This window comes from Protopterus annectens, chromosome 2.part0 (assembly GCF_019279795.1).
Source record: "Protopterus annectens isolate FY-2018-M chromosome 2.part0, PAN1.0, whole genome shotgun sequence".
NCBI lineage: Eukaryota > Metazoa > Chordata > Ceratodontiformes > Protopteridae > Protopterus > Protopterus annectens.
Window position 1 is genome coordinate 1,293,799,718 of NC_056728.1, and position 15,080 is coordinate 1,293,814,797.

General features: G+C 38.7%; 1 protein-coding gene across 2 annotated transcripts in view; it reads right to left on the minus strand.

Moving 5' to 3' along the window:
* Positions 1-15,080, minus strand: part of LOC122793449 (glutamyl aminopeptidase) — a 792,963-nt gene that overhangs the window by 549,891 nt on the left and 227,992 nt on the right. Inside the window, exons 1-2 of one of the 2 annotated variants that reach the window (XM_044061462.1) lie at positions 14,887-14,970; positions 4,342-5,225 (exon numbers count right to left, since the gene is read on the minus strand). In XM_044061462.1, the coding sequence (XP_043917397.1) occupies positions 4,342-4,985 (644 nt within the window). In that variant the 5' untranslated portion in view covers positions 4,986-5,225; positions 14,887-14,970. Of the gene's footprint in view, positions 1-4,341; positions 5,226-14,886; positions 14,971-15,080 lie in introns of those variants that run through there. The other variant, XM_044061461.1, reaches the window with a different exon arrangement.

Genomic DNA, 15,080 nt, shown 5'->3' on the forward strand with positions numbered 1-15,080 from the left:
ACACAGTATTACGATGCAATGGGTGGCAGCCAACTTAACTAATAGGATATTTTATTCTCAGCTAAGCATTGAAAATGCCAGTGTATTAATAGGAAGTAAAATTATATGATTTAAAGATACTCCACTTCATCATCCAATTGTTTTTGGCTGATCGTTTCACCAACGCCTTTGTTTTGGATTCTGTCATTACTGTTCTCCTCCTAAGGTATAAACTGCTAACATTAACATTATATGATCTACTTTTCAAAATAAAGTACTACGTGGTTCATTTCACTCATCTGGTTATTTAAACTCCTTTGCAGCAAAGGGTAATGTTTTATCTAAAAAGGTATAACTTCTGTTTATAAGTTACTTTTTAAACTGTTTTTTTAATCTAAGCATTTTATTTCACTTACTATAGTAAATCTGATGCAAACTTATAGACTGACTGCTAGATAAATGTCCTGAAAAACTTTTCTGCACTCAGTATATGTCATATTTTAATGCTTACCTATCTTTGTAAAACACTTCCTTTTTTCTCTAACATGTATATAGCTTTTCTTGGATGTAAACTCTCCAATGCAGACACTGTTCACGTATTCGAGTACTACCCTATCATAACTTATGGCAAACAAATTATGAAAAAGCTTGCATCTCCAATCATTATAACTAAAAATTATCATGGCATCTACATTGCAGTGTCCAGCAAAGATAATCATATCACTTGATAATACAGTACTTTTAAAATATTATTATATCACAAGAGGATGGACCTACCTTCATAAAATTAACTTTAATACATTTGTTGTTGTTGCTGCTTTGAAATATTTAAATACATCCAAACATTCCTATAAATCTAATAAGCAATGTAATACTTACACTGGCCTGCAATGTGTTTTTCTATCAGATTAATAATACTGTCTAGAAACTCAGGTATGTGTTAATGGCTATAAATATGATGATATTAACTGCCTTTTCCTTGACTAGTTTTGAATTTCACTTATATTTCTTTATTATTCTATATCCAACTTGTATATTATATACTCTAACAATTGCTAGCATTGTAAATATGTCAGTTATGAGGTTGTTGTTGATTTATTTAATTAGAATTTAATACAATTATTTTCTTTGTGTACATGGTTATTTCATGTTATTCAAAAACTGAATATAAAGAGTTTTGACAAAAGATAAGGGATAAGTGTAATATATTTTTCAGCAAACTACTCTACACATTTATATAGACAGACAGGAATTTAGCCAGTCAAGTAATGGACAGCACAGTGGTACAGAGAATAGATGTGTTGCCTCACAGCAAGAGGTTGTCCAGTTCGATTCTCGGCTGGGGTGCCTTCTGTGCAGAGTCAGCATGTCTTCCCTGTGCTCATGTGGATTGTATCTGAGTGTTTCTGTTTCTGCCCACATTCCAAAGACATGCACTAGATGGACTGGACACTCTAAACTGGACATATGTGGGAGTGTGTATGGTGTGGAAGAACAACTAAAGTAGGGCGAGTCACTCAGTAAAGTGAATGTTGGCTCTAGATGTTTGTCAGTGTTGAAGCAACATACCAACTCCATGTGCAAAAATGGAAAGAAGTGGTTATGCGTGGAAATACCCTGTAAGCCATGGTGTAGAATCACCCTTTGACAGGGTAATAAAGATGATTTAGAAAAGATACAGGTGAGCCAGCAAAGATAGTAAATGTGTCCACAGTGGTACATGCTTTTATATTACTAACTATTCAATTAAATGGTTCTAGTAAGGGAGCTTTAGTACATGTACTTCTTCTTTAATTGCATATTTAAGATACAAGCCATAGTAAAAAGAGTAGTTATTTTCAGAGGGGGTAATAATATAGCGATAACCCACGCCTGGGTGTGGGTAATGCTAAATTTACCCACGGTTGGCGTGGTTTGGTCCCGGGAAGCCCGAGGACCAAACAAAGCCAACCGTGGGTAATTAGCATTACCACCAGAAGTGGTTATTATACTCATGACATTATTTAAGAAAAGAAACTTTTACTTTTCTTAAATAATGGCATAGTATAATGCCTGTTTACTGCCCTTCCGCAGATGTCTGGCATCCGGCAGTTCTGATGTACTGCGCCTGCGCAGTACATCAGAGCTGTGAGCAAAAGCAATGGAGAAAGCAAGATCTCCGTTGCTTTTAGTGTTCGCTATGTTAAATGAGTTTAACATAGCGAGACAGTTTTAAAATAAGCAACGGAGATGTCCGTTGCTTATTTTAAAACTGTCTCGCTTTGTTAAACTCATTTAACATAGCGAAACACTAAAAAAAAAGCAACGGTGATCTTGCTTTCTCCGTTGCTTTTTTTTAAAACACTGTCTCGCTATGTTAAATGGGTTTAGCATAGCGAGACAGCTTTAAAATAAGCAATGGACATCTCCGTTGCTTATTTTAAAGCTGTCTCGCTATGTTAAACCCATTTAACATAGCGAGACAGTGTTTTAAAAAAACCGAGTTATACTAATGGAAAAAAGTCCGGGCGACCGGACCTTTTTCCATTAGTATAACTCGATTTACAACGGGCACGCTGGCCAATCAGCGTGCACGTTTTGGGGGATTCATGGTATAATATGGAAGTATGACTTACAGATCTGAAATCCCTGGCTACACCTCCCCTGGCAAGCAGGGCTGGAGTCTTAAATTTTCTGCTTTTGTATTCAAGCATCAAAATTTTGCACTTCTGCATCATATTTAAAAATGTTTATATCTCTCCAAATGTTACCCCATTACACTTAAGAAATGCAAACCCATTCTTGCTGTCCCCACTACCATATAAAGATTCTTACTGATGAGGGATATATTTTCCCTAACATGTTGTACAAAGATGGGTTCACTATGAATAATTATGTCTCCTTTAATCAACGCATGATTATTTAGGTCCATTGGTAGTTACTATGCATGTAGCTCAGGAGACCATTTAGAAGCCTTGCCCAATATCCCAATTACCCTGGAGCACTGTCTGGGTAAGTGACTTGCTCAGTCACACAGTACCCAAATGGATGCTGAGGAGATCAAACCCTGTACGACAGGAAGCAGCTCGTTAGCAGCTCATAGCCTTAATCCTGTGTGGTAATGTTACACTAAAAGGCATTATAACTTCATCGACTATAAAGCAAACACAGGCCATGGTGGTAAGAGCACTGAATCCTAACCGCTAGACCATTAGGGATATCTAACACCTTGGGAATGTCACTAGGTAAAACAGTAACAATCTCAAAGTTGCAAAACACAAAAAACATTTTTTGCAGGGTTGGGACAAGCCCTACTGTACCCCATAATGCAGGTTCAAACTCCGAGAAAATGGAAAAAGTGAGAAAATTGAAGACTCAAGTTTTTACTCTTCTCCTGCATTAGCTGCTCTGACAGGATACCGGCAATAATTTAGGTTTGGTGTTCTGAACACTGATCAACTATCCAGTGCTAAACAGTATAGTATATCACAATGATCTATGCTGTAGCCATTAGTTTAGAAATTGTAGATGTTCTGAATGCTATAAACTGTAAGCCTTCTGAGAGAGGCTCAGGAAAAAAAATTCACCAGACTACACTACCAGTGTTGGTAAGGTCTGTGCATACGTTTCAGAGAATTCACCAGGAAATGGATCTATGTTGTAATTATCTCACATTTAATATAGCACCTTTGGCAAGTGAGATAGGAGAATGATAAAATAATTTCATTAAAAATATATAATTTATCTACATTTGTGTTTATTTTATAACAAGAATTTGGAAAGCAAACACTAATGCCTGAGACTCCTGTGCATTACATTCAGTTCTGCATTATAGTGCACATCTAATACGTTAAACATATAGTACTAGATTTGCAGATTTAGACAAAAAATGTTTAAATTGAAAATGTGATATCTTTGAGTCTGTCTGTTTTTTTGTGTGTATATGTTATGGTGAGTTTCTGTAAGAGAGACAGATTATAACAAGGTCTTTTTTATTTTACTTGCTCAGAATCAACAAGAATATTCACATGAAAACAAGAATCCAGAATCACAGGGGATCAGTCACTTTGTAATGAAATGCGACATGATTTCCCTGTACAGTGCAATATAACATGTTATCCTCATTTATAAAGATAAGTGGCAATAAACCCATGCAACATGCTAATAATTAACCTGTGGTTTTGCCACTAAGTTCATCAAAGATACCTTTGGAAAATAAAACAATACTTATAGGACTCTGATGGCTTCATGAGATTTGAGTGAATAATTCTTAAAATAGTGTGTGCCAGATGTTCTTGGCAGGTCATTCATCATCACAGTACAAGTTAGAAAAGTGTAAAAAATACAATTAAAAAAGGAAAGAAATGTAATGCTAAAACTTACATTTTTTGCCCTTTTTCGGTATAGGATGTTCTATAAAATCCAACCAGAGAGCCATCTAAGCTGCCTTTAAACTTCAGTGTCAGCAGGTAAACCTGAAGTGCTTGTGTAGGCTGAAGGGCTTGATCTGCTTCCACCACCAGATATTCCTGCTTCTTGAACTCAAAACACCTGCTTAGGGAAATATCTTGCAGAGATGAACTTTCTGACTGGATCTGGAGCTGTGGCTTTGCTGTGATGCTTAGTTCTCGAATATGTAGCCTCAGATAGCGTGTGTTTTGTTGCACTTTAATATGGATGGTAACAGTCCCTGTGTAAGTACCTCCTTCCATATCAGGCTCAATTTCCAGATCATAGTGTTCTGGACTCACAGACGTTGACAGCCGAAAACTGTCCCATTCACCTGTTTCAACAGAAGGTGGACATGGTCCCATATCAGCAGGTGTACTTGTTGGTATACTTGGTGGATTTGTTGTCACTGAAGGGTATTCTGGTTTTTTGCATGGCTCAGGTCTTGTAAGTCCAACTCCTAACCCCACAGACAGTCCCACTGCAGCCACTACTGCACAGATAATAGCAACATACTTGCCACTAATGCAATATTTCTTTGTCTTTCCACCTGAATAGTCATAATCCATTCCATCCATTGTGAAGATTGTTTTAACGTAAAATTTTCACAACTTGTCAGGCATAGAGTCACATCAAGAAGGTAGACTTTATGACGCTGTGTCTGCTGTGTAAGCAATTCAGACAGCACTTTAGTGGCAACAGTGTTTTGATATCAAATTGCCAAGAATGCAGAACAGCTCTCTCTCTCTCTCTCTCTCTCCAGCTCTGAAGCAAAGGCCAAAATTAAATGCCCTGCATAATCTCTTATAGGCAGGGTGCTGTTAAGTTAAATATAAAACAGCCATATTAATATGTAACAAGTACCGAATGCACAAAGTTAGACATCTGAATTACAGGACATAGTCTTTGAATTCATGCAGCTGGATAAAAAGCATTGTAAAGCTATAGTTAGACAAAACAGAGTTACATTCATCACATTTTAAGTTTAGGCAAAATGTATAGACTGTGAACTATTTGTATTATACTGCTTATAGCATCAAATATAGAAATATTTGTGTGAACTGTTAGGATATTCTAATTATATATGAGCTGAGGTGTTTTAAAGCCCAGCATAAGAGATTTATGTCATACTAACTTTGCTATCTGTTCTAGCACGAGACGCACACAAGATTTATAGACTGCAGTTAACTTTTATTCTGTGTGTGTGTGTGTGTGTGTGTGTGTGTGTGTGTGTGTGTGTGTGTGTGTGTGTGTGTGTGTATGTGTGTGTGTGTTTATGTATATTCCCTTCTTTTCTGAGAGTGTGTGTGCATCAAAAGAATTTTGGCATATACACTTGCTGCTCAAATTGAAAGGCCCGTACACTTTTATTGTGCAATTTTTGTAAGATGTTGTAAGAAGAGAAGAATATTCTGTGTCATGTAATCAGCATTTTAGCCTAAACTAGGATTTGATAGGCAGATAAGCAGATTTCAAAGAAATCACAGACTTATAAAACTTTTATTAAACACATATTAACTCTCTGTATTTTTTAAGTGTATACATTTCAATGAAAGCTATGAACCGATGGGAAAATTTTATGCCAGATGCAATGCCTGCCATCAATAATATAACAGCCAACAAATATCTTAAAATACCTCTTGTCTATATCTGTATATCTATGTATCCATATCTAGCTCTCTTTACTTGTGTGTGTGTGTGTGTGTGTGTGTGTGTGTGTGTGTGTGTGTGTGTGTGTGTGTATATATATATATATATATATATATATATATATATATATATATGTATATATGTAGGCCTACTTCATACCATTGAAATTTCATAACATTGAGACCCTACCATTGAAAATTCAAAACACTGAAAAACCCAAAACATTGAAAATTCAGAACATTGAAAGTGTGCTTTATAACATTAAAAATTACATTGCACAAGTAAATAAGATCCTCTCCTCCTACAACAACACCTAACTAACAAACACACTTTCTACTACATTTCTGCAGTGGCAAGCCCCCTTGCATCCCCCATGTGGTGGGCTCTGACCCCTCCCACCCCACGTAAATTAAATATACCAACTCCAAGATCGCACTGCAGTGGTAAAAGTTAATTTCCTAACCTCAGTGTATGGTGCTTGTGATACAGTGTGGTTAGAAAATTAACTTTTTTCCACTGTAGTGTGATCTTGGAGTTGATATATTTAATTTATGGGGGTGTGTGGGGGGTGCAGGGGGTGCTTGCCCCCCTGCAGAAACGTAGCAGAAAGTGTGTTTGTTAGTTAGATGTTGTTACAGGTGGAAAGGATGTTATTTACATATGCATTGTAATTTTCAGTGTTATGAAGCACACTTTCAGTGTTCTGAGTATTCAATGTTTTGGGTTTTCAGTGTTTTGGGATTTAGATGTTTTGGTCTCAATGTTATGAAATTCAACGTTTTGAAATTTCAGTGTTATGAAGTAGACCTATATATATATATATATATATATATATATATATATACAAATGTACACACGTGCGCGCTGCACACAAACGTCTGTGTGTGAAATGAAGTAATGAAGGTTCTCATGTTCTTATTCCATTTCCTCACAATATTTCAGAATGAATCCTAGAAACTAGATATGTATCAAACAAATAAAAAAAGATCACATAAAAATATGTTCTCTCTTTCTGTCAGATATCCATTAAAAGGCTAAGAATTGTGTCTGCCTTTAGCTCTTTGGAGTTAGCATACTAACCATATTGCAAAGCTTACCAGGCCTTTATCAGTGTTAAAGGGTGGCTTGCATTCATGCTGGACTAGATAAGAATGGCATGAGCAGGGAAACACACCTGGGGTTTCATTAAAGGGCTTAGCACCCTATGGCTCATACTAAAAAGGCCTTGCTCCCATGGTGAGGTAATTTGCAATTCAGAGATATGTTAGCCGCAATGAGTTAAGACTAATTTGCATGTCTCTGAATGTCAGTTACTACTGTGACATGCAGATCATTGCTGATCTGTACATCACAATAGTAAACTGCTGCTTGCTTAGGCGTCAACATACCCCCCAGCCACTCTCCAACACACACATATGCACACTTAGGCACAAACACACTCACCCCCCCACACACACACTCTACAGCCGCCATTCCTGACACCCTAACTTATCTTCCCTTCTGTGGTTCCCCCAACCCCCAATCAACATAATAGTTTAAGTGACATAATGGCACACTTGTAGCTGCCCTTGTGGCTAATGTGTCCCCCAACCCAAAATCACCATAATAGTTTAAGTGACATAATGCCACACTAGTAGCTGCCCTTGTGGCTAGGGAGCCCCCCACCCCACCCCCAATCACCATAATAGCATATATGCTGCTATGGCATATTTGTAGAATGCCTGGTATCTAGTATTCTCCCCCCAGCCACAATCCCAGTAATGATGTCTGTGCCATTGTGGCACTTTTAGTAGAGTATTCCCTGATGTCTAGTGAATCCCCCACCTCCAATCCCCCTAGTGATGGCCATGTCATTATAGCACCTTAATCTTTTTGAGTTATCCCTGGTGTCTAGTGATTCCCTCCACCCCATTCCCCATACTGATATCCATGCTGTTATGGCACTTAATTGAGTAGTAGTCCCTGGTGTCTAATTATTCATCCCCCATCTCCATACTGCTGCCAGTGCCACAAATGCACTTCTATTGATTCATCCCATCCGGATCCCCATACTGGTGGCACTGCTAAAAAGTCACTTCTAATGATTCACCCCACACCCCATCCCTACACTGCTTCCAGTGCCATAAAGGCACTTCTAATGATTAACCCCACCCGTGAGCCCCATACTGCTACCAGTGCCTCTAAGGCACTTAAGACAATTGTTAACTGGGTGGCTAGTTTTTTTTCCCCACTTCTTGATCCTTGTACTGCTGTCAGTGCCATGAAGGCACTTAAGTAAAATGTATTCCTGGAGTCTAGTGGCTCTTCTCATCCCCTGATCCCCGTACCACAGTCATGGTAGGTAGTTGAATATGACCTTTTGACCATGTTCAGTACTGTGATATGGAGGGGCTGGCTGCATTGAAATATATGACTGAGCAATTTCTTGAATCATTCAGAGTGTAGATGCCTTTCTGGAGGTGTCTCCAGGGGGAAGAGAGACCATGACTAAATAGGATATGGCCCTCCCCCCATGCCTCATTATTATTCAGCACAGCCACTGTACCAGCCAGCCCTACATGGTGTTACACATCTTCATGCTAGAGCACCATGCAGGACTGTGTCAGGGCTGTTGCTGAATTCCAGAAAAGTACCACCACTTGTACACAGGAGTATACATGTTGAGGCACCTTTCTGAATTCCCAACCACAGAGTTATATATCTTTCTATAATGTATGTGCCTTGGGGCAGAACTCATGAACCATAAGTCTATGACCAAGTCAGTGGCTATATGTTATCTTATGTTCTTTTATTTTGCATTTATTTTGATTGTTGCTGTAAGTATTACGTGTAGGCAATTCACAAATTCATTTATAGGTTCATAGATTCATAGGTGTTTACTAGGCTACCAAACACAAGGGCCTTTTTAAGCCTAGCCATGAATTCCAAATCTCTGACAAGTTCTGGAACCCTTGATAATGATAAGCAGAAGCTTGGGAGATAAAACATTCACAGGCTGCTTGTGTCCATTAGATACGCAGGTGCCAAGCCAGGGATGAGTGTCCTGTTCCACAGCCAATTGTCCAAGTTACACTTCAATTGGGTTAGGAAGGACCTCTGCTTCACATGGATGGGGAGCCTGTTCTATAGAAAACGCAGTATCTGGAATACATACCTGCATCTCTAGCAGGCCCTATTTATATCATAGGCAAGGTTTAAGTCTTTTGAATGGTCATTATGGTGCTGTTTGTTTTGCAGATATGCAGGAGGTCCATCAGAGTGGGGTCTGACAATGCCATGTATGCCAGGCATAGATCTCCCCTCAACAGCCTGTAGGAGGCAGAATACAGGGATAGGGCATTGAGGTGGTCTGCATAGAACATTTTACTTATGCCCTGTATTCTTTTAGTGAGGAACCTCTGTGGGCATTTCATTTGGTGGATATGCCTGGTTAAGTACATACCAAGGTGGCATTGTACTCAGTGATAGGTCTGATGAATGTCAAATACAGTGGAACAATGACTTCTTTGGACCTAGATGCCATACCTTTGTTTATAAGTTGAGCAGCACAAAATGATTTCCTCACTAGTGCAGACACATGATGGTCAAAGGATAGATTACTGTGTATGTATGTCACTAAGTCCCTGACTACTGGGTCAATTCTAAGGGGTATGTTGTCAATATGATAGTTACCAGGGCTGGGTGACTTCCCTAAGGTTACTGTTATGCATTTCTTGACATTTAGTTTTAGTCCATGACTCTGACATCAGTTGTCTGTGTCAGCCCTTCCTTGAGAACATTTGCGTCAGTGTGGGATTCAATGACAGTTTCCAGTTTACAATCATCTGCAAATTTAGTCCATCAGAGACCACTGACATTGGCCTTGACATCAGAGAAATAAATGCCAAAAAGGAGTTGTCCAAGGACTAATCCCTGAGGGACTCCACTTGTGACTGGCCTCTTTCTAGAAGTGAACACCCCAAGTTTGTCAGCAACTTATATATTGATATATTAAGAACTAGAGGAAAAATGATTTTGTAATCAAACAGATAACACATGAATAGGACTTAATAGAAATACATTTATGGCATATCTTGTATACTGTAAGCTATAATGTATAGAGCAATGTGCATTCATTACTCATAGTATCTTGCATGTCTATTATCATATGATTATGTTTCCTTTACTTGTTCATAGGATCATAGGTTCATAGGTAGGTACTAGGCTATTGGCCCAATGGCCTACGTAAGCCTAGCCAGCAACTATGCCACCCAAGAAAGTTATTTTCCTGTGCCACTGTCGAGCAGAGACACAGTGATCCTCGGGGTGTATTTCCTATTTCCCATCCACTCATCAAGATTTTTCTTGAAGAGTGCTAATGAAGAACTTTGCTTGACATAGATGGTTAGCTTGTTCCAGAGTATAGGAAGTCTCTGGGACAGGAATCTATCCCTCCAGCGTGTTCTGTTTATTGTGGTGACAAGGTTTAGGTCCCTAGAGCGTGTAGCTCGGAGGGATTGGGATTTCTTTAGATGTAGCATGTCCAACAGCTCTGGGTTTGACATAGCTTTATATGTTAGGCAGAGATCACCTCGGAGTAGGCGATATGCTACGGAGTAAAGCTGGAGTTTTTGAGGCGGTCAGTGTAGGGTATTTGTTTGAGGCCAGTAATCCTCTTTGTGAGGTACTTCTGTGACGGGGTCAGGGTGTCACATCAACAGTGAAAATCATCTAAAGCCAATGTTCACACGACTGGGTGGCTAGCCCTGTCACAGTTGTTCTTCCATAACACACACTCACACCTATGGCCAATTTCGTATTTCCAGTCCACATACTGCATGTCTTTAGAATGTGGCTTAAAACCAGAGCACCCAGAAGAAACCCACACAAACACAGGAAGGACATGCAGACTGCACACAGAAGGTACCCCAGCATTGAATCAAACCAGAGAACCTCTTGGTGTGAGGTGATAATGCTATCCACTGTGCCATGTGCCACCCTACATGTTTAGTAAATATTCTCAGAAGAACATTACGAGATCTAGTGCTCTTGCATGCATGGAAGACCCACCAATTTCATTGCTTTACTGTCAGCAAAATCTAAAAGCTGTGGCACTACAGCGGTAGTGTTGTTGCCTCACAACAAGAGGTTCTCCTGTTTGATTCTTGTGTGGAGTCTGCATGTCCTCCCTGCAGTTGAGTGGCCTCTGAAAGACATGTGTGAATGGGTGGGCCTTCCCTAACTGGGAAAAGCTGAAAAGACATACAATTGTCAGCAGAATCAAACTCAAATAGCATTGCAATAAAGGCCAAATGCTTTTCCATATATGCATAATTTAGTTTTCACTAGAAATTAGGATCCATAAAAATTTAAAGATGTGGCCCAGAGCTCAAGTTTGTGAGTTTGGTGAGCTGTATGATACAGTACAAAGAGATAGAATTGTGTGTTGCATCAGAAAATACACAGACCAGAATTCACAATAAAAAATATCACCACCTCCTGTTTCTGGGCAATACTGCAGTGCTTAATAGCACAATGGCAATATTCTGTGATTCAGTGACATAAGGTTGCAATGAGCAATATCTTATTACTGCCTCAGTATCATACCTCTAAACTGAATGCCTACAGTTAGACCTAAACACTCTAGTGTTCAAACTACCAGCCAAAGCAACACAGCTCCATAGGTGCCTTCAAATGTGCATAGACACACACACACACACACACACACACACACACACACACACACACACACACACACACACACACACACACACAGACTTACAGTACCTACCTGCTGAGGAGCTACTATCCCCGATCCTTCCACTGAAGTGAATGGTTGTATACCATCAAAAGAAGGCATGCATCTTTTTTGCATCACTTCCCAAATAGGACTGTTCTTTGAAAAGCTCTCCTGAGTTATTCAAATGTCAGTGATATATCTAAGGGTGATATATGGTTAGTTTACATTAGCCATGCCCCTGAACTGTCATATTTACATGCAGCTTCACCAGTGAGACTGCTGTCTCTGCTATAGGTTGATACCTATGTACACTGTAATGGTACAGCAGGTTGTGAGCCACTAACACATAACACACTCTGGAGTCCTGTTGTGAACAGGATTGCACAAGGTGTTAGGCATTTCTGAATCCCAGGGAAAGCAAACTGTTTTTTTTTTTTTTCAAAAACTGGCTTAATATTGGAAAAAGTTCTTAATGTATACAGAACCACCTAGTTAACAAGTATTCAAATAAAAACAAACCACTGAAGATTTAGATGTGTGCAAATTAAAATAACTAATATGAAACAAATATATATTACTGTAAAGTTAACGCATGTTTTGAGAAATGTGTCTAATGGTATTACAGCTAAGAAAGCTTCACAAATGCATGAGTCTGCTGACACAGTTAAAAATTAAAGGGGAGGCATGGGATAGCAATCTTTTCTGGACATGGTTATCAGCATTGCAAAAAGGCACAATCTGTTTTTTTTTTTTAAATATTCACTGCCTGCCAATCATCAGCCATCATGTTATTCATTGGTGAATTTACTGCAATGGGGTAAGAGCTGATTATGATCAATCCACCTCCTCAAGAGCTGATCAGTGACTGTCATCTGGACAGCCATCAGGGTTTTTCTATTATGAGCCCTAACATCTCCCCAATGACTGATGCACACGCTTACATATGTAAGGGCCTGCAATGCGCTTCACTGAAAAAGTGTACATTTCTGCATAGTGAGGACTGCCATGCAGAGGGCAATGCCAAGCACGCATCCCTAGCCCAAACACTGCATGTTGCATACCTGTCTCTTCAGTAGCTGCCAGCAGTACAGCAATCTAGACCATCTCCTTTTCCCAACATGGGCAAGCATACAACAGACATCACTCCCCCACCACTTTCATCAGACATCTAAGCTGCTGCTCATTGGCAGAAACCTGGGTCATGGTGATAGTCAGAACTCCACCCCTTTCTGCCATAGGGCCATACAAAAAGCGGAGTCCTATTATTTTAAAGAAATGTCACAAATGTGGTCAAGTTATCATTTTTTTTTAAGTTTGCAATTCTAAGAGTTTGGGTCAAAAATCTGTTTTGCAAGTAGATGAGGTAAACAAAGATAGCAGTAATGTAAGCAAAATATGGACAGTACAATGCAGTTTTATGTTAAAATGTCTATACTGTGCTTAGAAATGCAGAGAATGTGTAAATGTAAAATATTACTGGACTAAAATGTTGACAAAGTTATCACATTTATGCTTGATGCTTGCTAGGTGTAACATTACCACTAAGTGTTCTTTTGATCACTTGTGCCTAAGCTTCATTGTTGATTTATGCAGGGCACAACCTCAAGCCACTGGGTCAAATAGCACAGTTTTGTGCATGTAAAATTTAACTATGTAATGTGATTTCCAAGTCTTGTCAGCTCTGCAGCCTAATATTTTTGGAAGATCTGGATATGAACTGATTTACATGATTCAGTTAATTCGAGTGTAAATAAATGAACAATACACTAAAGGGAGAAGTGCACTCATTGAGAAAATCAGAGAGAGAGAGAGTGACTCATACAATTGTAGTCAGTCATTTACTTTTTCTCATTAATTGCAAAGCCCAATCAGGAGTCCATTTGAGTGAGGTTCCAGGCATAAATTGCAAGTTGTTGCTCAGAGCTGGAGATGTTTTAAACTTTCATAAAAAAAACTGAAGGTTATTTACAACTGCAATTGCTAAAATATGTTTAGTTTTCTGGATGTCCAGAGTATAACAACAAAAGTCAATTACCAGTTCAAGATAGTGCACTAGTCACAAGGTTTGATGTTCATCTATATGAGTTATTTCTCTTGCAAAGCTTAGAAAGGTCATGTTAGATAAAATACATAAAGCATGTTTGGAAACTGACAAGTGCAAGGAAAAAGCATGTGATATCTTATTATGACCAGATATGTCAGATGCAGTGGTAAGAAATTATCAGATTTGTACTTTGTTCCAAAGGTGTTTGTGCTTCCTCATAAAATTCCAGATAGAAAACTGAGTGAGATCTGTTCAAGTTTAAGTCAATATCTTAATTAAATTCAAGGGTATATGTCACAACTAACTGTCACAGCACTAATGAAGCCATTGTTTTTCATGATGTGGTATTTCAGATGCACTTGTCACAGATAATGGTTCACAGTGTGTGAGACAAGTCTTCAGTTTTTCACAACAGTTGGAGTTCAGACATATCACTCCATCAAGGTATTTTCATTAAAATGGACATGTGCAAAGAATGATTCAAATAGTAAAAGCATTCTGAGAAGAAATGTTACCAGCTCAAAGCAGAAGCACTACCTTGCACTTCCCAAGTATAGAAACACACCTCTTCAAACACCATAATTTGTAACATGTCAACTGTTGATTGGGAGAAAAATCAGAACAGTATCAGCTATAATTTAGCTAGAACTGACTGGCTCTTATCCAATATTTAAGAAATTAAACAAAACAACAACAACAAGCACTGGAAATGCACATTCTCAATTCAAATACATTACTAAGGCTGCATAAAAACAATACAAATGAAATAGACAAAGCAGGAGTCAGAGCTGTGGCACAAATTAAACATACTGTACAGTAGCAAAACCACTCAAAACTCATATTACCATATATAAGCTATTAAATGCAAACTTTGAACCTTAAAAACATACATATGCCATTTTTAAGTGCAATAAGGCATGTGATTCACAGCATCCCTGAGTGGACAGTAATATCTGCCCCATGCACCATGCATCCCCCAAGCCTTATTACATACTTAACTCAAGCATGAAAGCTTAAGTAGAGGAATGTAATATGCACAGTGGTTTACTTTCAGCACCCATAGTACCTTGCAGGCTTGACATTACATGACTATGTCTTCTTCTTCCCCTTCTTCTTCTTCTTCTTCTTCTTCTTCTTCACTTGCTGGCTGTTAAATAAAATCAAGAATTCAATACACAGGAGGTTCAGATTCAAAAGTTTACTAGTGTACACCAGGAGGCAAAAAACGTGCAAGTACAGAATGTTGTCTAACATGAAACA